This window comes from Stegodyphus dumicola, chromosome 3, assembly GCF_044657685.1.
Source record: "Stegodyphus dumicola isolate Sdum_Otavi_A_Nest chromosome 3, ASM4465768v1".
In the NCBI taxonomy this organism is placed as follows: Eukaryota; Metazoa; Arthropoda; class Arachnida; order Araneae; family Eresidae; genus Stegodyphus; species Stegodyphus dumicola.
Genome location: NC_140770.1, coordinates 170758877 through 170785767, shown reverse-complemented (window position 1 = coordinate 170785767; position 26891 = coordinate 170758877). Strand labels below are relative to the sequence as shown.

The 26891-nt window shown below is 33.3% G+C and overlaps 1 protein-coding gene across 1 annotated transcript; it reads right to left on the bottom strand.

The window, feature by feature from the left end:
- Positions 1–3554: 3554 nt before the first annotated feature.
- On the bottom strand, positions 3555–26456 carry LOC118185868 (uncharacterized). The gene is made up of 3 exons (XM_035355786.2): positions 26135–26456; positions 19084–19291; positions 3555–5261 (listed from the first exon to the last, which is right to left on the bottom strand). Exons 2-3 carry the CDS (start codon positions 19284–19286, stop codon positions 4913–4915), a joined length of 552 nt encoding a protein of 183 aa, XP_035211677.2. The 5' UTR covers positions 19287–19291; positions 26135–26456; the 3' UTR covers positions 3555–4912.
- Positions 26457–26891: the final 435 nt, after the last annotated feature.

Genomic DNA, 26891 nt, shown 5'->3' with positions numbered 1-26891 from the left:
AGTCACCTGTAGTTTATCCATGACTAATTTCCATTTGTTATGTTCTTGATTTTACCAGCTTTTTTTTTGGAAATTAAATTATTTGCATAATTTCCCCATTTTGATTTTCTGGAGATAAAATCAGTAAAAATGGGGGGGGGGGAGGAATACGACAGGAAATATGGTATTATTATTTTAGCCCAGGAAGCCGCTTAATTTAGTTTTGGCATTTTGCGTTGGTTCACTATAAACGGAGTTTCACTTTTCAAATTGATACCACCAAATATTAGAGCCTTTTCATTTAAAGAAAATAAGTAATGAAGAATCTGCATGAATGTATGTATGTTTTTCGCACTTTGAAAAACAACTGTATTTAGAGCCATAAAATTTTGAATAACGTACGTCTCCACTTGAAAATGGGCATATGGAAGCCCAAATTTGGAATTTGCTTTATTATGCATTTCATATTTTATAAAGCATTTATGAGTTTTTGATTAAGAAACTCAACGATTTCAAAGCGAGCAATGGCAACAATGTACTAAGTAAAAAAAAAAAAAAAAAAAAAAAAAAAAAAAAAAAAAACATTTTAATCTCCAGCGCGCGAGTCTCTGTATCGGAAATTCTAAAGATATGCTCATTCTAAAACTATTTTGTGATATTGCTGTTGAACTGAATTTTATGAATTTTATGGTGAAATTAAGTGCGAAGAACGTGATATTAAATAAATAAATGTAACATACAAAATGTTAATAAAACGCCTCTTTGGACGTAATTTAAAATCTTAAACCTTTCAGATTTTTTTTTTATTTTTTATTTTTAAAATTAATATTTTTATTATAAATGTCACTTTAACTCACTTTGACTTCAGCGTGGGCTGAATCGAATTGCATGTAATAGTTTTGGTGTTAAATCGAATGTTAGCGCAATTATTTATAAACAAGGCATTGTACCCTTTATTTCATATGGATGTAGAGCTTGGGGATTGTCTCTAAAAAAGAAAATTAACTCTAAACTCCTGCTTCGAGTTCAAAGACGAATTTTGCTGCGAGTTATAAGGGGTTACCAAACTATTAGTTACGATGCTGTTTTCTTTCTTGGCGGATTTACACCTCTGGATTTGTTTATTCTGACCTTTATACACTCACGTTTGTGAAAATTGCAACACCATGAAGGACTTACGCGAGTGAGCTGAAATTTTCAGGAAATGCAAAGTAGCGCATGATATGCAAATGATTAGAATTGCAAATCCGTAGCGCATGCGTATGCTGAGCAGCGCCCTCTGAACGGCTGATGGATCCGAATAAATAGACGGCTGTAGCGAGGCGTGTATGGTTATCGGTGGTTATCTGCTAGTGGTAAACGTTAACTCAATCTGTACTTATGCCTCGTCGACGAAAGAGAGTGAGATTTGAACAACTTACAGAGTTTGAACGAGGGAGAATCATCGGCCTTCGTGAAGCTGGATTGTCGTATCGTGCAGTAGCCTCTCGTGTGCAGCGTAACAGCAGCACAGTGATGCGCGTTTGGAAGCAGTGGACGGACGAGTGTCGGACAACTCGGAAATCCGGGAGTGGACCCCGAAATGTGACGTCAGCTCGCGATGATAGACACCTGGTCCGCATGGCGCGGACGGACTGTACAGCTTCTTCTAGACAATTGGCAGCACTGTGGTCAATAGCTACAGGTGTTTCATTGTGTGCTTCATCAATTCGTAGACGTCTGCTGCAGTGTGGACTGCGCGCACGGACTCCTTTATACAGGATCCCCTAACGCACGACCATCGCCGCCTGCGGCTACAATGGGCCAATCAGCATAGAGACTGGCGTGCTGATTGGCAGCATGTCGTGTTTTCTGACGAATCCCGCTTTAATTTGTGGTACCATGATGGCCGCATTCGTGTCAGACGCTATGCCGGTGAACGCCACCTTCCGGAGTGCATTATCGAACGCCACAGTGGACGAACACCCGGAGTTATGGTCTGGGGCGCCATAGCATATCATAGACGATCTCAATTGCTACGAATTGTGGGCAATCTGAACAGCAACCGGTATATCCGTGAAGTTCTACAGCCCGAAGCTGTTCCCTTCCTTCAAAGCTTGCCAGGCGCTGTATTTCAACAGGACAATGCCCGCCCTCATACTGCTCGGATTGTTAAATCCTTCTTTGCAGCGCAGCAGGTACAGCTTCTTCCTTGGCCTGCGTGTTCCCCGGATATGTCGCCAATTGAACATGTGTGGGATGTCATTGGTCGGCGTCTTGCTCGTGATCCTCGTCCTGTTGCGTCTGCAGACGAACTTTGGGTACGCGTACAAACGATATGGAATGCTCTTCCTCAGTCAGACATTCAAACTTTGTTTGACTCCATGCCACGTCGTGTAGCAGCACTTATTGCGGCGCGTGGGGTCCACACAAAATACTGATTCTGATCTCTTGTTCTTGTTTGCTTGCTTTGAACATTTAATCATTTATTTGTACCACTACCACTCAACTGTGTATTAAATTGCATTCAATTATGACGATTCCTTCTTGGTGTTGCAGTTTTCACAAACGTGAGTATAGATTACAAGAATAGTCTTGCAAACTACTCCAATTCTCATTTTGATCCTTTATTGCCCTTGTCTGTTCTTCCACATCCTTCTGTAAGACAACCAGTACAGATTCTGGATAGTATGGACACTGATGTAAATTCATTCTCATTTGTGTTGTATAAGGATGGTAGTAGGATTGATGATAAAGCTGTTTTTGCTTATGTTATTTTTGAAGATGATATTAAATGTCACCAATTTCGTATTAGAAATGAATGTACTGTATATATTTCTGGGCTTCTGTGTATTAATTTTGCAATCAAGTGGATAATTAGCCAGGATGGAAGTGGTTCCAGCTACTTAATCTGTACGGATTCACTCTCTTCGCTGGAATCCTTTAAAAATACCTCTTTATGTTATGATATCATTGTTAATAGACAGCAGTCTCTCGGAGATCTGGAGAAGAAGGTATTTCAGTGATTTTTTACATTTGTCCGTGGTCATTCGGGTAATTATGGAAACGAGAGAGCTGATTGGCTTGCTACGAATGCAACTAAAAATGATATTAATGTTGATGTAAATATTCCAAAATCTTATTTTAAAAAAACATTCAAAGCTAAAATGATTGAGCTGTGGAACTGTGATTATATCTCTTCTGATAAGGGATCTGTTACAAAAACATTCTTCCCAACTATTTTTGAAAGACTGAAAAGTAAGGACTTGTTGCTCACTTTTAAAGTTACGCAATTTTTGTCTGGACATGGTAAGTTTAATGTTTATCTTAAACGATTCAAGCTGACATCTTTCAATTTGTGTTATTGCAATCTTACCATTCAGCAAAGTGTTTTCCACCTGCTTTTTGACTACCCATTGCTTGATAAAGCAAGAAATCTATTGAAATGTAGATTAAAATTAGTTGGAATTAGAAGAAACAAAGAATCATAATTTGGAGAAATGTTGATTAATGTATAATATAAATATTTCATATGAGTACAACTGAAAGAAAATAAATACACTCAGGAAAAAGTTATTTTGAGAAAAGGGAAAATGTCATTTTATTTATTTTATTACTAAATATTTACACATACAAATGTACACAAAACTAAATGTATATGAATAAAAATAGACTAGCACATCTGTTTACCGACAACTAACAATGGTTATGAAAATTGCACATTTTTGAGCCATATTCAGTAATACAAAGAACTAAAACTTGAGACTTTCTACAGAAAAATTATGAATGTACAGAAATAACATGCATAAAAGAATTAGAAAACTCAAATACAAAACGTGTATACATAAATCTTCAATAGCTATGATAAGATAGGATATCAAACGATACAAAAAATCTAAATCTTATACATCTCTATATAAAGTCTATGAGAATGCAAAAATAACATGAATAAGTATAAAAAAGAATGAGTAGGCTTGAGGGCCTAACCTTTAGATACAAATTTGCAATTAGAAGTCAAAAGATTACTTAAAAGACTGCAAATTTACTTACGTATTGCGTTTCAGGATCCTTGTGAATTTAACAAAGAATGAACATTGTAATTACTTATTTGCAGTTATAAGATTTTTGCACCATTCGATATAATTTTAATGCATTTAAGAAAATTACATTTAGTAAATTTATTTAATATAGAAACAGAATATTTCACAATATTAAAAAAAGATTTATTGTAAGTATTAATTATTAAATTCCTACTATTAGCTCACACTCTCTCTATATCTTATTCAAATTTTCAATCGTTAATGAAATACATTTTATTCATCCACTCAAGTTCAAATACATTTTTTTAAAACTTGTAGTGGATGACACTTGATGTTAATACAGTTTTTTCACATATTAAACAATTTTTAATTTTTAATTTTAAAATTATATTTGGTATTTAAAAAAATTTCTTTGTTGACCTAAATAGGAACTGACTTTAAATTTTTGTACTTAATTAATTATTAATTAATTAATTTTCAATCATTAATAAAATATTTTTTATTCATCCACTCAAGTTCAAATACATTTTTTAAAATTTGTAGTGGAGGATACTTAGTGTTAACACAGTTTTTTCACATATTAAAAATTATTAAAACTTTTAATTTAAACAAATTGTTTTATTTAAAAGAATTTTTATATTTAAAAAAATTTTTTTATTCACCTAAGTATTAATTGACTTTAAATTTTTTTTATATTACTTGCTTTTTAGTATTTTAGTAGTAACTCCTCTTACTAATGCCCAAATTGATAAATTTGCTGTTTTCTAACTGATGCACTTAGATTTATATAATTTAACACATTTATATGGATATTTGTATACATACATTGCCTAATTAAACGAGCTTTGTATAGTTCTGTTAAGTTTCGAAAAATATTACTCACTAAAATTAATTGTGAACATTCTGTAATGGCATCACCACCATTCTCCACTGCTATCCAGATCTTGTCCAATATCTCCTGCTGATGCAATTTCATCCAACTCGTCGTGAATAGTTGGTATCTCATCACTAGAACTTGCTTTAATGACATCTGAGCTCTGACTTAGTTGTTCCACCCAGTTTCCTATGTTGTGAGAAGCAGCTTGCAACTGTTCAACAGCGTGATGTCCTGATACAAGATGTGAGGTATCAATTAAGTTTTGGTGGCCTGATCCAAGCTGAGAGTTTTCAATTATTTTATGATGCTCGAAATTAGTATGAGGGAATTGCCAAGGATTATGTCCAACTTGTTGCGTAGACAAGGAACTGCTGTAGATGGGAACCCTTAAACGAATAAGAAAAAAAAAATTAATTTAATATCAAAAGAAAAGGCATTTGCAAAAATAGAATAGATGTACCTGTAGATCATATTATTTCAGTTTGAACGTCTTAAAGAATTTTATGTCATTTCAAGGTACAACATGTGGAGGTGCGAGGAATTTTGGGAGAAAAGAAATGATGAAATTCGGTCGCAAAAATTATTTGTTACTGGCTCATGTGCCTTTGCAGGATCGATTACCTAAACCAATGCCTAGAATCGAAAGCTAAATCCAACGGTAAGTATTACACTAGCCATCAAACCGCCCAGGTAGCTACTGGCTAATTTGATTAAACTAACAGTTGTGACGAATTTAAAAACAAGAGGCTTTCTAGGCTATATGCAAAATAAAAATAAATAAACTTATAAAATATTGTTCTCACAGTGTAGGGTGAGAGTAAAGAAATACAACCAGATTCAGACGGTGTTAATAAAGTTTCTGTTTAGAACTGAGCCAAAATAAAAGTTCTTGTTTGGAAATAGTAGTTCAAGGTGAGGTATGGTTCAAGATGATGCTGTGTAGAATTAATCGATTCTCTAAGCCAATGGTTGCTGGACTGAACTGGTTCTAAGCAGGGTGCTCCTCCGTAAGGTAGCGGCGAACCCGGCTACCTCGCTGTAATCTCTTGGCAGTGATGCTAATATCGCTCTGCGTAGAGCGATACAAATTTGCTCCTGGCAGAGCTGGAGAGAACGTTTCTCTCTCTATACTGCGACTTACTCTCACTCGCTCTCTCTCCCTGGAACCGCATTCCACGATTTTGTTCAAGTTGTCCTGGGCGTGTCGGAAAAAATTCAGGATCCTCATTTGTCCGTAATTTTTAGAAGCGCCTCTTGATTGGTGACAGCACTTTCATTAAAACCTGGATATGATGAAGACAGCCTGGGAAAAAGCCCGTGAGAACTTTCCGGTTCCAACTGGGGACTCAGACCGGGTGTCTGAGACACTGCACCTATAAATTATGAAAGGGAACAGAACAATGTCTCCCTTCAAACAACTATAAGAGGAACAAAAACTCGAAATTATTTTGTGACTGCTGGTCTCTTCAACTTTCCGAGAATTCGCTAATAAATACTCTGTCCGTGGGAACTTTCGACGGGGCCATTCTTTTTCTCAGAACTTCGTGGTGAGATAAAACAGCTTAAGACGTTACACAGTGTTTACCAACATGATTCTTCACTCTTTTGTCTTCTCTCTGCCATTTCAAATACCATTGAAGAGAAATCTGTAGTCCTCCAAAAGGTCTACATTACTGTTCTGGTGGCAAACAGTAAATGAGTTTACTGAATTCCTTCTACAAGATGAGGATGCAGTGACTTAGTTTAACTGATTGTTTTTGGTTATGAGATTATCTAGTAGAAAACATCAAGAATATCTATCGGCTTGTGTAGCAGCAAGTGTTTCTCCACCAGAAATCAGGTGTTTATCGTATATCCCAGACCAGCGATTCTGAACCAGTGTTACACGTGCCACTAGTGGTACGCAAGAGAAAAATAGGTGGTACACAAAGAAACAAAGTATTTTAACTATTACATTTAAAAATCTCAGGAAGAAAAAGAACAATTGATAGAAATTTCCTGTGATCGAGCTCTAACTGAATATTTAAAAAATAACACACTTGTTAACTTTTGACTGAACCGAAAAAAATAATTTAAAAGCATTTCAAATAACGCCATTAAATTTTAATTGCCTTTTTGCACAACCTATTTGTGTTGACAAGGATTTGCTTTCATGTTACATTTGAATAATAAATACAGATGAAAATTAAAAGTGGATCTTGATTTACGGTTAAAACTAAGTGAAATAAGACCAGACATAAAGAAATGACTCCTTCTTAAACAGGCCTAAATTTCACACTAAATTTTAGAATTAATGTATTGTAACTTAAATTTTAATAATTAAAACGGTAACCAATTTTTAATCTAATATTTTTTATTTGTGCATATTTAATACAAATAGTTGTGCAAATGGCCAAATATATACTATAAAGTTTTCATATTTCGATTGAGAAATTGAAAAATAATCATTGTAAAATGTAGTGGTGGTACTAAAGTTTTTCAGATTTTGTTTAAATGGTACGCGTTAGTTAAAAGGTTGAGAACCGCTGTCCTAGACCATTATAAGATTGCAGTTCACAAAAAGAACTAAAATTTTTAACCAGCTTACATCATCTCTTACCGTACAGATTTATGGTGCATAATCAACGCATATCTTCAATTTACCATAGTTTGGGCTCAATTATTTACATAATTACATATACAACATTACATAATTACATATACAATTATTTACATAATACATAATCAAGAACTTCCAGACTATTTTACTCTATGGAAAAAATAACTTCCAATTTAAATTAATTGAAGAGAAAAGACTAATTTAAAGACTCTCTAGAAAGACTAATTTAAGTACTAATTTTACATATTTAAAAGGAACAAAAAGAACTAAAATTTTACTTTATTTTTAACATTTTTAGTACTCGGTTTCTGTGCCTTAGTTTTCCAGATTTTTTAAAATTATTAATTTAATTAAATTTGAGATAGAAGGCGTCGCTTAATAGGATAACGTTTGATAACATAAGAGGATGAGAAAAATTATTCTTTGAGATAGTAATGGAATTTAATTTAATATAAATGTAACCAGAAATATATATATGTATAAATAAGTACTCGCAGTGTATTTTAATTAGCAAAAGACAAAAACCTGTTGAAAAAGTTTCTGGAAATTATTTAACTGATGTTGTGCCCTTATCATAGTACTTGGAAGGCACCTCTCGTTGAAAGAAAATATAACAATATGTACTTAAAGATTAAGGGCGAAAAAAAAGCAACCTTAGTAGATGTTTTCGTGGATTGTTTTCCAGGAGCAAGAAAAAAGGCGGAAAATTCTGCGGAATTTTTTTTCTTGAAGAAGAGGACCCAGGTCTGATTAGAGTTATTAAAAATCTATGCCAAATTAAGCTTGCCTTTTCTGCTCAATTTTAAATGATTGATTAAAATTGAAATGAAGTTTTTAAGTGACTAATTTTTTATTTGGCAACATTTCTCTGTCACTTAAAAAGCTTTGTAAACAGAATTATCGACTACAATATGGGAAGTATTTTCCATGCTTTCATACAGAAACGAGAGGGACTTCGGCAGTTCGATAACGATATATGAAATGATATCATTAAACGCGATCACATTAAATAGCGTCTTCTGTAGTTTTCATAATTAAAATTTCTATGATATGTATAATGAGCATGGCTGAGTTTCGTTTTTTATTGCACCGTCTGGGCCCAGTATGATGTTATAGCTAAACATTAATTTTTCCAGAAGGGTCAGAAATCAATCCTAAAATCAAATCAATATATAATCTGTATATAATCCAACGAATTTCCTTTTAATTTTCCAGTGGTATATTTTTGTGACAAGATCTGACCTATTTTCGAGTATGTAGATTCTTGTTTATCGGAAATATTTAACCAAATTTACATTTACATTAAATATTTTACCAAATTTAACATCTTACGAAAAAAATATTTTACCTTAAAATGTACTCATATTTTACCAATTTACAATCTATGCTTTTATGTAGATATACTCAATTCGCGGTTCCACGAACAGTCAGCTGAATTTTAGAAATTAGAGTCTGAAGTATGCAAAAATGCGATCAAATTGGACAGAAATGCTCCTCACGGTATTTTACATAGGTGTGTTTGGTGTGTATTTAATTATGGCAAAGCACACGAGGGCTGTCTGCCTAAGGGAAGGGATGCCTTCGTGGAGGATCTTTCTAAGGGAAACTGGCTCGTATACACGTTACACATGGGGAAAACCACGAAAACACCCATGCAGCCAGCCCGTTCGCGGGATTCGAACCTCGGACGGAACTACCAGTGTTCAGCGATTTTACCGCTCGGCCGCTGGTAGGAATTTACATACGTAATGCTTTGCAAATCCTTCTATTCTGAAATCAGTACAAAAAGAATTTGCATAAAATTTAACTTACTGGCTTTCACCGTGAGGATGTGTAAGACATGATTGGTCAAAAATAGCATGTCCTAATAAAAAAAAGACATTAAGAATGCTTGTCCTAATTAAAAATCACTTTTGAATGTTTCTTTATTTAAGAAATTTCATCTTTTTTTTATGAGTATTTTTAAAGGATATTGCAAGAAAAAATAAAAATGATTTAAAGCATAAAAAATTTTATTTTTTCAGTAGCTTATTTTTAAATTAAAATTTTACAAAGAAAAATTTAACAATTAAAATGTCTTTTTTCTCCTACAATTCTGAGTATTTAGATCCAAAATTTTTTTATTGTACTTATTAGAATATTCTTAATATTTCTAGGATCCATTTTTCAATTAAGAAATTAGTTCCTAAGAAAATATTAACAGCACATTTTGTATGTAAAATATTTGAACAAAATATGATTTCAATTACATTTTTACTTCCAATAATTTTTCTTTTCAATATTTTGCGAAACCCATACTTATTAATTACATAATTTTATACAAGCATTTATAATATTTAATAATTTAATCTATACTTATTGCTATTTAATTGATTAATATAAACATAAATTATATGCTTTTACTTGAAACCTTCTCTGACCGGAAACTTCGCAAGTAAAATGATAAATTGCAAGCAGAATTTTGCTTTACTTGTTCTTGTTTTATAAAATACATTCAGAAGAATTTTAATATGTTGATTAATTATAATATATTTAATAAAACATTTATGTATTACTGTATTAATTTGTTGCTTTGTAATATTAATTTTTAATTTTTTTCTTTTTTAAAAAGTAAAATTTGAAATTTGAAAAGGCATAAATCATTTTATTTAAAACCGCTTAGAAGAATATGTGATTTCTTCTCTCCTTTTAGCCATTTGGTCTCATATATAAATTATATTTTAAACTAATTTAGGAGTATTTTGATTAATAAAAGAGTTTAATGTTTAGTCCAGCAGGAGTTTTAATACTGCTACAGTCAGGAACTATATTGCTTTATATATCATACTATACCATCAAACTACATCAACTTTTCTGTTCATGTCTTATCACAAAAAATTTCAATTTTTGAAAAAGCATAACAAAATTGACTGAAAATACGCATAGAAATATTTTCTGAGTAAACAAAGGAGGAAAAAAAACGCTGTCAGTTCAAAAGTGAAAAGAAAATTTCGAACTTCACTTAGTATTTAAAATAAATTAGTTTATACATATAAACAGAGTTTGATAATAGTTTCAGTAATTACTTCTAATTACATTCCTCTTCTCCTATGCTGATTTTTAATAAATAACTGGAACAATTAAGAAGTAAAAGAAAATGAATTCTGAGGTGGGTTTTTAATTTAAAGAGCTGTTAAAATTTAAAAAAAAATGTTTTTAACACTCATCAGATCGTCTCAAAATTTCTTTTGATGTAGTAAGCGTATTAAAGTCCCTTTCTAGCAAAAAATTGAAAAAGTGGTAATTTCATTGATTTTGGGGTATCAAGTCCCCTCAATTTTTTATAAACCATATAATACCATTTCCACGTAGTAAGGCTTATATTTTATTTTTATAAATTCTTTACTTTTTATTTATATTAGTAATTTCTCGTGAGTTATTTATATATATTGGCACGTAAGCAATATAGTTTAGTAGTTAGAATTTATGGTGCAAACTACAGTTATCAAATCTGTATTTTGATTCAGTTTAGCTCAATGATTCAATTTCATAAATTTGGATTTCCTCCTGTGCTTTTTACTTATGCTGTTATTCATTTCTTACGAACTTTGGATATATGTAAATAATTTTAGTGAAATTATAAGTAAATTGTGGTATTTCTTATATAATGCAACACAAATGGTCTCAAGAGTACGAACCTCAGCCGGAGGAATAAAGTTACAGGGGCAGGTCCACTTAGCATTGAGGTAAATGGCTAAGTTGGCAGGCCAAGCTGGCGATATTTTTAGCGACTAATTTTTGTCGCCAAATTTGGCGAGAAATCTCCTAAAGTAGCCATGCTTATCAACCATTTGGCGACATTTTTGCACCTTGTAAAACTGTAAGAGGTACGGTCCCTATGTAACTGTAACTGTATATGGCTTCCAACAATTTCGAGAAATCGAAGGTATTGGAAATTTCTCAGCTGACGGAGGAAACTGTATAAGGAGAGAGCCTCATTTCTCGTTTTAGTTCAAAAATGAGTTCAAAATCTTGAGAGATCACTGAGCGAACTTACCCATTGAGGCATTTTATGTTGTTTTGTGTTTATCGTTCTTAGTAGTTTGAAGTGTAACTACTGATTGAGTTCTGTAACACTGAGAAGAGCTGTACGAATACATCTGTGAAAAGTTCCAGATCTGTAAAGCGCTTCTTTTGGAGAAAATAAATTTTATCAAGCTATCATTGGTTCTTCGCGGATTCAATCCATTACGTACACGGAGTCATTTAAATCATTGATCAATACGTTAGACTATGTTAGATGATTTGAATTTGGGAAAGATTACAAAGCCTGTCTTCTATGAAAACATTTTCTTCTTGATGGAAACTTCATTAAATAAGCATATTTATCGAATACAAGTAAACATTTAAGGAGTACTTTTTCAAATATTCGCAGGAAAATATTTGTTTAATGGCAGTTCAACTTTAGAAATTTAATGATAAATTTCACTAAAAAGGGTTCGATTTAAGGAGTACTTTTTCAAATATTCGCAGGAAAATATTTGTTTAATGGCAGTTCAACTTTAGAAATTTAATGATAAATTTCACTAAAAAGGGTTCGATAGTTGCCAAAAACAATTTAGCAAAATACCACCACATTATTCAAGGATTGCTTCGTTTTTATCACGCTATTCATGAATTCACACATTTCAAATGTACTACTTCAGCATTACTGATATAGTTTTAACAATCCATAATAAATTGAAAAACCTGGAAAGAAGAATGAAGAGATTATATAATTATCTTTCAAACTTTTAAAAGAAAATTAGCTGATGTTATTTATGTTGATACCTATACACCTTGTAAATTTGTTATGTGATAATTGGTTTCACTTTAATCATTTTGAAGGAAATAACTTGAAAGCGTTTTCGCTTTAGAAGGTTTATAAAAGACTTTGAGTTGAAACTGAAGGTATTCAAACTGGTGAATTTTTCTTAAATATTTAATTTCAGATTTTCCAAGGGCGCTGAATTTTTTCGAAACTAATAATTAACTACACAGGTCTGTTTGTTATCATAATGTTACCAAATCAGGTAGGGTTTCTGAAAAATAGTTAACATATTTTAGAAACTATTGTGGTAAATATTGCGTTATTTTAACAAAGTTCTGTTATAAGGTATTACTCCCGCTTTCCTAGCGTGCCTTCGTGGTGTAGTGGTTCTGCACACTGGGCCGGTATTTCAGAGGTCCGTGGTTCGATTCCCGGCGAAAGCGGTTGCATATTTTTCATCTTTCCTGCTTCCAATATATCCTAATGTCTCTGCAGTGGCGCCCGAACTAAAAGGGTGTCGGATGAGGTTTCTCCACACCCAGGATTTTGCGATTCGGTCCCCTAAAAACCCCAGTCGCTCTTTAAAAAGGGGAGTATATAAGGTATTTCTCTCGCTTTCCTAGCATGACTTCGGGGTGTAGTGGTTCTGCACGTTGGGCCGGTATTCCAGAGGTCCGTGGTTCGATTCCCGGCGAAGAATATTGATAATTTTTCATCTTTCCTGCTTCCAAAAATACCTAATGACTCTACAAGTGGCGCCCGAACTAAAAGGGCTGTGGACGATGATTCTCCGCACCCAGGAGTTTACGACTAGGTCCCCTAAAAAACCCTAGTCGCCCTTTAAAAAGGAGAGTATATAAGGTATTTCTCCCGCTTTCCTAGCGTGCCTTCGTGATGTAGTGGTTCTGCACGCTGGGCCTGTATTTTAGAGGTCCGTGGTTCGATTCCCGGTGAGGGCGGTTGCATATTTTTCATCTTTCCTGCTTTCAATTGGCCTAATGACTCTACACTATAATAAAAGTATGCCGTGAAATTAATTTACACTACTACAATTATTCTGAACAAGATCCCAAATATATTATTACGGTTTTTGCATTTATTTAGTTATTTTTAGCAGAAAGTGTAATTAAAAATTGTTTTATATTCCCGTGCAATGCAGCACAAGACTTATTTGAAGAGAAAGTTACACCGGAAAAATTAAAATACAGGAGCACGAGCATTTAACATTTTATTAAATAGATATCTCGTAATTTTTGCTTTCCAGAAAAATCGAGAAAATACCGGAATATTCTCGTTCAGGTATAAAAAGCTTAAAAAAGCTGGAAGAAAACATCTCAATTCAGTTGTTTACTTAACCCTTTCAGGGGCGCAATGTTATGATTTTTTAAAAGTTATGAAAAATTAAGCATAATGACATGCAATGGTCCTATAGACAACATAAATGAGTTTAAAAAACTTTTTTTCGTCCCCCTTTATGGAAAGGGGACCGGTTTCGCCTTGAAACCAGCGCCCGTCTAGAGCACTTAAGACTAGACATTTGCTTATTTATCTTTACTTTGCTGAAAAGTATCTAAACGTAACCCAAATCGCAGATTATACTAGTAAATTACTGAACAACTAATAAAGTAAGTAATATTTGCATAAACACGCATTTTTAATTATAAATAAAAAATTTAAAACAGGAAACAAAAAAGTATGAGACAAAAAGTAACTAATAATACACTAAATTACTTGCATAAAACTAAAAATAAATATTTTTTATAATATATGTTAATATTAAATATTTAAAAAAATTATGTTTAAAACTAAGAAAATTATATGTAAAAATAAATTAAGATGCATACAATTATTTTACTATGACCTAGAAGCATGAGAAAAGCGACCGCTAAGAGAAGCATAATAAAAACGCAACTACGAGTGTTTTTCAGTGTGCTCTGTGTCTCTGTAAAAAATAAGTCTCTCAAAAGCTCCATAAATCCTCATCTTTGAAGCCACTCAAACGAAGATATTGTGCAACTGTTTACAGCAGTGATTCGAAAGCAATAAACACAACTGCAAAAAATCTCGCGACTGCGTCATCTGATCATTTCTTCGATGTCCCAGAGGGGCGGTGGTTTCATACTGAAACCGCAATGAAAACATTCAAATTTAAAAAGGTTCCATTACTTTTTTTTGTGAACTAAGGACATTTCATTACTCATTGATGCCTGCTTATAAAATATATTGTGGAAAAATTAAAATTTTTTGGGTTTTTTGCTTTTAAAATGAGTGAAAAAGAGTAGGGTGCAAAAGAAGGTATTTTTGAATATTTCGTATCAATTAATGGATGCCCAGAAAGGTTTGCTGCTGTCATCTGTTATCAGCTTTAAGAAGTAATTTAATTTGAGCAGCGGTTTTGAGGGGGAAAAAAAAAACAAAATTTTCTAAATTTAAAAAAAAATGTTGAAAATGCGGTTTCAAAGCGAAATCACCGCCCCTGCGTAATTGTACTCTTTTGCTTTCCAGAAAAATCGAGAAAATACCAGAATATTCTCGTTCTGGTATAAAAAGCTTAAAAAAGCTGGAAGAAAACATCTCAATTCAGTTTTTTACTTAATGCTGTTTTTGATAGTAGCGAATTCGCGGCGAGATCGGATTAGCTTTCTTTACGTTTCTCTGTTTTGATTTGAGCTCTGTTGAACGTTTTAGTAGTTTAAAATATAACTACTGTGAGATAGTGCGATATTATATGAATATCTCTGAGGAAACTTGAGAATTTTGTATTTATTTTTGGAATAATAATAAATTTTATTAAATTCTTATCGACTTGTACATTCAATCCATTACGAACCCGTACGCACGCAACAGCATTCTAATATTAGAAAATGCCCTTCTTATAATTCAAACATTAAAAATGGCTCCATCACCTAAATATTTAAATTTTTTTTATTAAGTATGCGAAGAAAAATTAAAGTGATTTTCTTAATAGATGAGAGTATTAGATTTCATCAATGTATGAAGCAAGAACTACTGATGTCATAAATGGAGAAGACCGGGTATGGATTATGAGTGTTTGAGTATGGCAAAGCCAAGAGAGCTCTCTGCTTAAGAGGTGGGATGCGTTCATGGAGGATTTCTGAGAGAAATTGGCTCGTATTTACGTTATACATGGAAAAAAAATCATAAAAACCAACCTGCAACCAGCCCGTCCGCCTGATATCGAACCCAATTCAGGTGGAGCTCCCAGTACTCAGCGGTGTTAACCACTCTGCCATCGGTGTGGCGCAGACGAAGAAGAATCGCAGATACTTGGGTTCACTGAAAGATTGACTCGTCAACAGTCTGAATGTGTGATGGATTAAAATACAGGAAGTTTACTCCTTTGCAACATTGACGAGTTAACTGGATCATAATGAGCATTTCAGCACTTATGTTCAGTTAACCGAAGAAAATTTACAAGGTATTTCAAAGCTTGATTGAAAAATTTTGAAGTATGATAGAATTCACCTCAAGAAACAGTTTCACCAAAGAATACATATACGTAGTTTAATATCTTAGGTTCTGTTGGGCTCTTTTCTGCCCCAACGCGGGTTCTTCCGCATAACGAAGATATATGCCGCTTTCAGGCTTGTGGTATAAAAGTTGTTGTTTTTCAAATACACCGTCGTCTTTCTTTTTGTAATCATTTTGACTTTGTATTTCTCATTTTTCTCCTTTCTCGTATGTGCTTTCGAGTTATGATACGGTTTTGCATCTCAAATGATGATTTTTATGTGTGTGTATGTGATTATAGTAAAGCCTCGAGGGCTATCTGCCTAAGCGGAGGAATGCCTTTGTGGAGGACTTTCTAAAGGAACTGGCTCGTATACACATTACACTTAAGGAAAACCACGAAAACGCCCATGCAGCCAGCCCGTTCGCGGACTTCGAACCTCGGACCGAACTACCAGTGCTCAGCGACTTTACCACTTGGCCGTTGGTGGGCGATGATTTTTATATTTGATATATTTTTAATTCATGGTAAATGTGGAGCTCTGTCAAACAGTACAGTAAATTTAGGTTAAAAGGTAATGGTTTTATTTCTTTAATTACCTTCTACACCATTCCGTTTGACTTGATTTGTGTCGAATGGGAAGAGAGTGACAGCGCGCTTTTACTCTGTATCAGATAAAAGAATATCCGGAACAACAAAAGGATGATAAGAAGAACCGAGATGGTAGAATGGGATATTTCACTTAGCCGCCATCAGTCAGCGAAGAAAGATGTAATGAATGAAAATAGACAAGCAATGTGAAAAAAAGTTGGATCAGTAAGGTAGTAAGTATACTTCAAATAATCAACAAAATGTTAGGTAAGACTATCCAAAGGATATTTGTGTTTTTCTCTAGGGAAAGGTGAGCATCGCAAAGAACTGATACAGGTGTTTGGATGTAATAATACAGAAAGGAAAAAAATTGTTGCAAGTTTTTTTATATAATTTTGTATAGTATCAATTTGAAGATCTCTGTGAATGTATGAATTTGGGATGAACCAGGGCTCATTAATAATTTCACGAAGGGTTTTATTTTGAATAATTTGGATCTTTTTTATGTGGGTTTTAGCGGCGTGTTCCCATACCGGAATTCCCTTTGAGGGACTCTTATTTCAAGATTTAGTTACTTCATGTATGTCCAATGACTTTGTTTCCTGTGACACGGACTCGTCTAACTCCAGCGATATTTACGGCTAAATTGTCAGGTTTATGAGTCATGCGCTATCATAAGGGTATTTTAAATGGATCGTTAACAGAGATAATGAAAAGGCATCATCTGTCTTTGCATAGCGAAAGATGGCGCATAAGGAAAAACAGAAAGAGTCTTCTAGCGCTTAACCATTTTAAGTGCGACCATGCATTTTATGATGAAAAATGTTTGTTTAAGCAAGCTTTATTGTCTTTTATAATTGGTTTCGATAGTTTTGAAACATCTTGTGTGTGTTTTCTGAATGATGTGATCAGTGGGAAGAGGATAAGAAAAGTGTTGCGCGATAGCCTATGAGAGTGCTATGACAAAGAGGTAACATATTTGATAAAGTACTTCTTTGAGCATATTCACAGTGCTTTCCAATTACTTATTACTACATTTTAAACGCAACCGAATTATCCTCGTCACTTGTCCTTCCTAGACAAGTGCGATTAAGTGTTATTGTTCACGTGTTTTTAGTATTATTTCATTGATTTAAAAAATATATAACAGAACATACACATTCTTAAAAATTTGTGCGCATTTATAGTAATAGTTTTATTATTGTACACCTAGCAAAAAAAAATCTTGGTGGCTCTGCAAATTTTTGCCATCATCTTAAAGTAGACATTTTTCTAAGCAATCCTGAAAAAAAAAAAAAAAATAATAAATTTAAATTTTCCAAGATATACGAGAATTTATTTATATATTTTCGCGTTCTGAAACCTGGCATATTTGTCATAAGCAATAATAAAGCCAAATGTGCTTAACTCACTTCGTTAAAAATTCTTTGAGAGAATGAACTATGCAAAAATAAGTTACTATAAATTGAGAATTTCGCCCAGTGCAAAAATTGTGTTATGCGAGATACATGTATATGTACAGACGTCACTAAAAATATCTTTTGAATCCGTTTAAAATGCATTTTAGAACCCGTTTTGGAAAAAATGCCCTTTATTCTGTGCGTGCGTACAGATGTCACCCCCCAAAAATCGTCCAGATTAATTCGGAACTCTCCAAATGGACATTTCCTTTGAAATAAGACACGCAAAATTTTTTGCTATTAATATACTTCCTTTATTTCGCACAAGAAAGTAGAAAGAAAAACATTGTGCTCAGAATAAAGCATTTCCAATCACTAACTACTTGACATAAATTAGTTTATTCTGAAACTTGCTCAGACCCACAGCCTGATTTTCATGTAGGTCACGAGGCTAGTGTTTAAGGCCTCAGCGTTTAGGGAACCTCGAAATAATTTTCTAATTTATTGCAGTTTTGCTCTTCTTCATAAAAACCAGAAAAATGATTGTTGGAACCACTGAAATAACATTATGGTTAATATGTAAATTATTTTATTCCTGTTCTACTCAGAGAAAAAAATTATTTTCTAACTTGTTTGGTTATCGCTTAAATACATCCTAATCTAACATTTGTTGTATGGTTTTGATTCTAAATATTAAAAAAGGTGCTGGTAGTATCAGTAATTTCATCTAATTCAAATTCTGTGATTTAAATAATTCTATGAGTTGATGAATTTGATCTCTGACAGCCTGAGTAACGTTGATTAATACGTAATATCATAAAAATTTGTAAAGTGGAAAATTAACAGAAAACATTAAAAGTTCAATAGAAAATGCTTAAAGTTTAATAAAAGACACATCAAAGTGTAATATAAACACATAAAATTTAATATAAAGCACATAAATTTTAATATTAAACTCATTAAGTGGAAAGGTTCTTACAGACAAGGTTTGCGGATATGCTTGCTTCTTTTAAGTAAGAAAATGCGCAAGCATACCCACAATTATACATAACTAAATCTTAATGCATTTTTCCCCTGTATTTTTCATTTTGAATATCATAAAAGAATTGCTCATAGTATCAATAATTTCATCTAATTCAAATTCTGTAATTTAGATGCAAAAAATTTGATAAATTTGATCTTTGAAGGCCTCAGTAACTTTGAATATTGAGCGATATTGTAAAAATGTAAAACTAAAATGTAAAATTAAAACATAAAATTCAATAGAAAACATTTAAAGTTGAATAAATGACACATACAAATGTAGTGTAAACACATAAAATTTAACATTAAATTCATAAAATTTAAAGGTTCTTACGGGTAAGGCTTGTGAGTATGCTTGCTCACTTTAAATGGGAAAGGAATTGGAATGGGTAGAGGTACGAATCGGGGTTTCAAAAGCTTTCCCAAAATGATGGCCAAAGCAATATCTTTATATAGGAACCAAGCAGTTATCTGTGGAACTAGATAACATGTTATTAGAAGAAAGGCACTGGCTCGCTGATATGTCCAATATACCATTTTATCTGAAAATAAAGGTAGATTAGGAAACAAATTTTACATAGAATTTTAATAACTCATTTCTCTTAAAAACGCCTTTCAACTGATTTTAAGCATACAGCGTTTAAAAATGTAAATAAAAAGTGAAGTAAACCTATTCATATTTAAAATAATTACTAAATCAAATAATTTTTAATAAGCCTTCAAGAATCATTTTATGCAGGCCCTTCTTAATTTTATGCTGCTGTTACCAATCTCACTTGTCTGACAAAGATCAACACAAGCTCACGACATTCATCGTGGCAGGGAGTCATATGCGCCTTTATCATCGATATGGTGTCAAGAGCCTTGAGCACCATATCGATGATAGCCAGACTTTAGCTCAATTCCGGATGGAATTTTGAAAGAGAGCAGCCCGGGAAGACGGGTCCGAAGGTCTCCCATCCCTCTTCCCTTACCACAACCTGTCAAGAGGACTTTCGACTAGCCGCATATTTTGAGTGACCCGCGCAAACACTTAGAAATATCCATGCCTTTTCCAGAATTCGAAACCCTTCGGTATGGTAGTCAGAGTCGTTAACCACTATCCTGGTTGGTCTGAATTTTATACTAACTATTGGATCCGTCCATAAATTCGTGCGCATTTTTTGGTAAATTTTTAAATAATATAAAAAACACAATTTAACATTTTAATCAATTATATATTTTCCTCCATTATCTGCAATGTCTTGCCATCTTACAGGCAGTTTTTTTATGCCGTTGCTGTAGAAAGACTCTGGTTTTGATGCGAAAAAACTTGAAAGTTCATTGTGTGCATCCTGTTTAGAATTTAATTTTTTACCCAGTAAAAAAAATTGTAAGGCACGAAATAAGTGAAAATCACTTGGGGCAATATCTCGGGAGTAAGCAGGATATGACAAAAGCTCCCAATTAAATTCACTCATTTTTTGCAGCGTTGTTCGAGCCGTATGCGGTCTGGCATTCATGATGAAACAACACTTTCTGAATATTCACCAATCGTGGGCGTGTTTTGATCAATTCTGAGTTTAGACGGCAAAGTTGTTCACTATAAAATTTTGAATGAATCGTTTGATTTGGTTCTAAGAGTTCAAAACGCCCTGAAACAGGGTTCATCATCAATGCTGATTTTTCCAACATTAAATTTTTGAAACCTTTTCTGGGAAGTCCTTACGCTAATAGTGTGTTCACCGTGTACACTATTAATTTTATCGCTGCAAACCTGGCAGATTCACCATACGAAAATAAAAAATATAGCACAGCACGTTTTTACTGATTATGTATATTCATCTTCTATATGGGTACTAAAATGCGTTTAATATTTAAGAAAGTTGGTGATGAACTGAATAATATGTTAGTCAAATGATGACAAGTTTCAACAGGTTCAAAATTGTATTGTTTTAATAAATCCGTCATAGTGAATTCCACGCATACTCTTAATGCGCACGAACTTACGGACTGAGATCGATACTTCTTAACCCTTTGTTGCATCATGTCCACTCTGGTAGACAAAAGTTTAAATTTGTTTATTCTTCTGTAAATGCCTTAACAGATTCTATTCCTATGTTTATTCGTTCTATATTATTAGAACTTTTAATTGTGTCGATCATAGATGGCTGAATAGCATCACTAAATAAAGCATTGCTATTTGGAAAATGGCTGCTACTTCTATTTCCAGGTTAGTACAATTTCTCATAGTAAACATTATATAATATTGCTTACATTTTCTTATACTGCCATTTTCATAATTAGTCATTTTAGACATTTTATTTTAAATGTCAGTTTGCGAAATTGTGGAGTGGGATACAGATCTACCGAAAAGAGTGAATTGAAACCCAAATGGACTGCTTATCAAGCCAAAACACCACTAGCAAGGAATTGGCAAGGAATTTCTGGAACATTTGACATTTGAATACAATAGGTACAGGTTACAAAATCGTAGCAAAATGAATTCAATCACAATCGACGGAATGAAGGTATTTTGGGGGATCTGTATGTACATGTCAGTTGTAGATTTACCATTTAGAAGATGATAATGATCACTGCAAACAAGGCAGGAAATGATTTCAAATGCAATGATCGTAAATCGTTGGGAAGAGATTTGTAAGCATGTAAGTACGTATATGCATGCTGTCCACTGTAGTGAACAAACTGTAGCAATTATTTAAAACGAAATTTGAATAAAATTAATTTTTTTATTATTACTAAGGTTATTTTAAGTAGAAAAAATACAAACATTTTTGTTTAACTTCTATAGATTATTTGTATGCAACAAAGGGTTAATTTTGTACTTTTCTTTTTCGTTATTTAACTTCTGGTTTCGATTCCGACTGCTAAATAAGATGATTCCTTGAAAATTTGGTAGATATTCGTACTTGCGATGTGAAAATCACTCCGTTTTCTTCAGAAATTTCTCATGGAGGCAGTCTTTCTAGAGCAAACAATTATCGAGAATTTTACCGTAATGAATTATCTAAGTTAAAAGTACATGTTGCCACCGGATCAATGCCTCAAAATTCTTTTTCACTTTGAAATGCACTATAAAATGTTCATAATTCAACTGTTTTAACAAATGTAAACACGTTTTTAGATAAAAATTCTTCAGCTCCTTGCTTTGAAGAGGCAATCTGTATACCAACTTCCACCAATAACAGACTCGAGGTGTTTTTTTAAACTGTGGGCATAAGCAATTTTAGGCTTTGGACATAGGCCAGAAGCGATGGTTATTTTATTTTGGAGGCACTTAATAGGTGGCCACGGTTACCTCCTATGAAGGGACAGACAAATTACACCATGCCTTCTCCGGGATTCGAGCCCGGGCCCTTCAGCACAGCAATCAGAGTCACTAACCACTGTGTCTGGGTGGCAATGACATGAGGTTAAACGGGAATTCATTTACCTGTCTCTCAGCAGCTTAAACGTATTTACCACGACTTAATTTGTTTCTGTTCGGCAAAATGAGCGATAAAAATGGTCATATGAATTTTATTTATCACCTAGGAAAAGCTGTTAGGAAAATATAATTTAAACTATCCCAAAAAGTTAAAAAAACTTCTTTACGAAATTACTTAACATGTTTGAAACAAATTTCTTCTTTTTTCTTTTAAAATTATTCGGTGTATTATTATTAATATTAATATTACTATTATCAATTATTATTTTCTCCTCTGAGTATAAGAGAGATAATAACTGAAAAATTTTCAATTCTTGTTTATATTCTTGCTTTTAGTTTGCTTTTAAAGGTGCTTTTATTTGCTCATTTGTATTTACCACATTCTGTACGGAATCAATTACCTAATACTGATTTTTGAATTTTTATACAATCAACATCTTAAAAGTTTATCTTAGTTCTATTATAAGTTTAACCATTTGCAATCAATTAACTTGCTCTCTACATTTTATTTTACGATGTATTACATTTCTTTAACAGATTATGGCAAAGCGCTCAAGAATTACTTCTCTCAAAAGATGGATGACTCTATTCTCACTCAAGTCACAAGTGGAAAAAACACGAAAATGCTCTTGGAGTCACTGTATGTGCTGGAATTTGAGCCCAGGTCGAACTACTATTTGTCAGCAGTCTTAAATATTCAGACTTTAATGAATTTTATGTGATTTGAATATAAAGATGGTTTATAAGACTTCAAATAACGGACATAGAGTCGATATATAGGAATTTATGAAAAAAGACTTCTACGGAATTAGGATCATTTCGAAAACCTCGAATTCTTTCTCAGAAGTTCTATCTATACGCTTATAAGGTATCTCTTCTGCCTTCTTAGCATGCCTTCGTGGTTTAATGGTCAGCGCGCTCGGCGCGTATCGAAAAGTCTGAGGTTCGAGAACTGGCGAGAACATGAAAGATGGTAATAAAGTCTGTGACAGCTAGTTTAAGTTATAGTAATAGTTAGGCTTAATATAAATACTGTCCTACTCGCCCTTTGATGCTATATATTCCCTCGAACAGCCTTCTAGTCGACCTAATATTATGGGTATGAAAAACCTACATTGTGAGTGATTGCAAAGAATTCCATCGCAGTCCGAGGTTGGTAAGTGCCCTTAATCGCGCTATGAAGTAGATGAGTTTCCTTGAAGTTCTTCCCCATTAAGTAGCGATTATCTATGGGAAAAGGTCTTATTTTAGAGGATTTGATTTTGATCATTGCACATTTCCAGTAATTGTACATTCTTGGTTATTGTTACTTTGGTTATTGTTCATAAGTACTCCACTCTTCAATTTTGTAAATTCTTACTTTATAAGGTATTTCTCCCACCTTCTTGGCGTGCCTTCGAGGTGTGGTGGTCTGCACACTGGGCCTGCATTCCAGAGGTGCGTGGTTCGATTCCCGGCAAAGGCGTTTGCTAATTTTTCATCTCTCCGGCCTTACCAATTAACTAAATGTCTCTACAGTGGCGCCCGAACTAAAAGGGTGTTGTATGATAATTCTCCTCACCCAGGATTTGGCGATTGGGTCCCCTAAAAACACCAGTCGCCTTTTAAAAGGGGGAGTATATAAGGTATTTCTGCCACCTTCTTGGCGTGCCTTCGTGGTCTGCATACTGGGCCGGTATTCCAGATGTCCGTGGTTCGATTCCCGGCTAAGGGGTTTGATCATTTTTCATCTCTCCGAGTTTTCCAATTTACCTAAAGTGTGTGTGTGTGATTATGGCAAAGCCTCGAGAGCTGTCTGCCAAAGGGGAGGGATGCCTTCGTGGAGGACCTTTCTAAAGGAAACTGGCTCGTATACTCGTTACACATGGGGAAAAACACGAAAACTCCCATGCAGCCAGCCCGTTCGCGGGATTCGAACCTCAGACCGAACTACCAGTGTTCAGCGACTTTACCGCTCGGCCGCTTGTGGGCAATTTACCTAATGTATGTACAACTTTAGTTTGTAGTCCATCAGCTGTGCTCAAATAAAGCTCAGTTTTCAGCAAGCTATATTTATTTACTGAAGATGCAGACTTCCTTTATACCACGTTGGCATGTTGAAAAGAAGGAGAAAATACTTTATAGCATGAGTACCATCTTTTAATTATACTCATAAAGAAATGAACTGTAAACCTAAGATTTAGTGACTGTCGTGTAATCTTTCTTTTTCTTTTCTTTTCTTTTTTTTTTTTTTTCGAAAAGCAATTGTAATTGACAAGCATGCTGAGGCTGCCAGCTTTTAAGGAAATTTAAAATAAAAGAAAAAATGAAAGGATCCCATAAAGGTCATGATAAACGTTTCAACTACCTTTTTATGCGCTCTAAAGCTTCTTACCATAGAAATATATCACATGAAAAGATTTTCTTTGGGAAAATTCTCACTTCCTTTGTTGAAAATTACTATTTCGATCTAATTTTGATTTTATGTTCCTTTACTAAAAATTTATATATAAGTATTAATTTTCTTATATAATATTTTTTATATTTTATTACATAATATATATATTTATTTACAAATAAGCATTAATTAATTTAGTTTTCATCTTTTTGAAAATTACAATCGGCAAATATACATTACATATATATTTGATTTGCTAAAGTTTGCATAAAATAATTTTGAAGTTTGTACTAATAATCCCTAATATCCCAATGACATTGCTGTAAATTTTTATCATCAGTATTTTCAATGATGCAAAAGAATATCTTAAATACTTTATAGTTAAAATTCTTCAAAATATACGGTATTCAATGGATACAATTGATATAATTCATGCACTATTCTTTCATTGTGAGCCTCTTCTCTAATTTCGAACTGAAAAAACTTACCATCACAATTTGTAATAAAATAGCTATATTAGATTGGCGAAATTTCTTTGTGAATTATAATTTAAAAGAAATTTGTTTACAAATGTAAATTTCTGTAATTTTTTTTTCTCCAACAGCGCAGCACTTGCCATTTAAACATTCTCAGATAAACAGAGAAACATACTGGTCATACTGGTCTGTGTTGAGATGTAGGATACACCACAAGGATAAATCGACTTTGTAAATGCAAAAGACGTATAGATGTGACAAAAGGCTGTGCTCTGCCCAAGAAGTGAACTCAGACCAATTAGTCTGTTAACTGCAATGATCGGACTGCTCTGATATTGAAGTAAAATTGTTGTTTTGAAAGAGTCAAAATTAATAATCTTTAAAGCTACATATGCAGAGTCCGAGAAATTTAATTTAATCACTGAACTAAATTAAAATTTGCTATGAATATTATGTATAAATTAAGATCTAAACTTAATTTAAGAGGGAAAGTAAATGCATGCTTTTCTTAAATTATGCCTCAATTAAAATGTAAAATTGCAGGATTTATATAAAAGCGGCATATTGCAGGAACCGTACATAAATTTTCAAACCGTCTTTTCGATTCATATTTCAGTAAATGCAGCTAAATGTAACTAAGAAATGTTTTACGAAAACATTTCTTAGAATGTTAAGAAATATTTTCGTAAAACATTTCTTAGCTGAGGTGTCCTTAATCAAATCAATTTTAATATCTCCAAATAACGTTTTCAATACAGAAATGAAATTTTTAGATACAAAAGTTATACACACTATATTTAATAAAATGTTAAATTAAATGGACATAAGTTTCGAAATCTTCATGTTAATTCTAGCCCATGCAATCAAAGTAAAATTACTTTGATTTTGGATAAAAATTTAACAGAAAACTTCATGTAAGCATTATAACATAATTTAAATAATTTTAAAATGAAAAAAATAATATTTTCATTCATAATTATTTAAAAAATGTTTTGCGTGTATGAAATATGTATTAAAATGTAATAAAAATGTAAAATTTTGAAATAGAAAGTAAATTTTTATCATTATTACTTTTTGGATTAATAGTAAAAAAGAAAATACTTACTTTAAAATACTTAGACAGTTCCCACAGGTGAGTAGAGACCAAGTGATGACAGTTGCAAGGTCCAAACAATAATAAGCTAATTTCCTTCACTGTTTTGATGTTAAATACGGAGTATTCCCAACCTTGTGTGCCACCTCCCATCTTCAAGGCCAAACCTTTTAACGAATTCGGGGACAGCCCTTTTTTTGGACGCTTTTCGTGCCATTGATATCGGATGTTCCACATTCGAACTCCTACGAATTTTTCGACTATCTCTTTCAAATGAATCACACGTCCTGGCGAAATTTTCCTGTACGCTTGAGGAGAGCTGAATGCTGTTCCTTACGTGGACAGTGGATACTCCACTGATGGCTATCACTATAATCTGGAGAGTGTGTTTTATTTTCCGACGTGATGGATTGGAACGTTGGTGAAGCCACATAAAAGCCGCTAAAAAATGGGCAGGGCTGCGATAGATTCCGCCATGTTTGTTCACAGCTTCTAATCCAAACCGAAATTGTTTGCAATATGGGCCTAAAAATGGGCATTTGCAGAAATTTTTATTGTTGTTGTTGTTGGTGGTGGGGAAATAGCTACATCAATAAACTTTCATTTAATTATTTAATTTGGGGGTTGACAAACAGATATTAGCACACAGTATTAAATCAACATAAAAAATACATAGTACACTGATACATCATGTATCCATTAATGCAAAAACTCTCGTTTTACACGATTCCGCGAGGGGAAGTCTTTCCCATCTCTGAGGGAGCTTATG

Coding starts and splice junctions, on each gene's coding strand:
- LOC118185868 (XM_035355786.2), bottom strand. CDS start 19,286: ATGGTATATTGGACATATCAGCGAGCCAGTGCCTTTCTTCTAATAACA. Junction 5,262..19,083: donor CATACTCACAAGCCTTACCC/GTAAGAACCTTT, acceptor TATTCGTTTAAG/GGTTCCCATCTACAGCAGTT.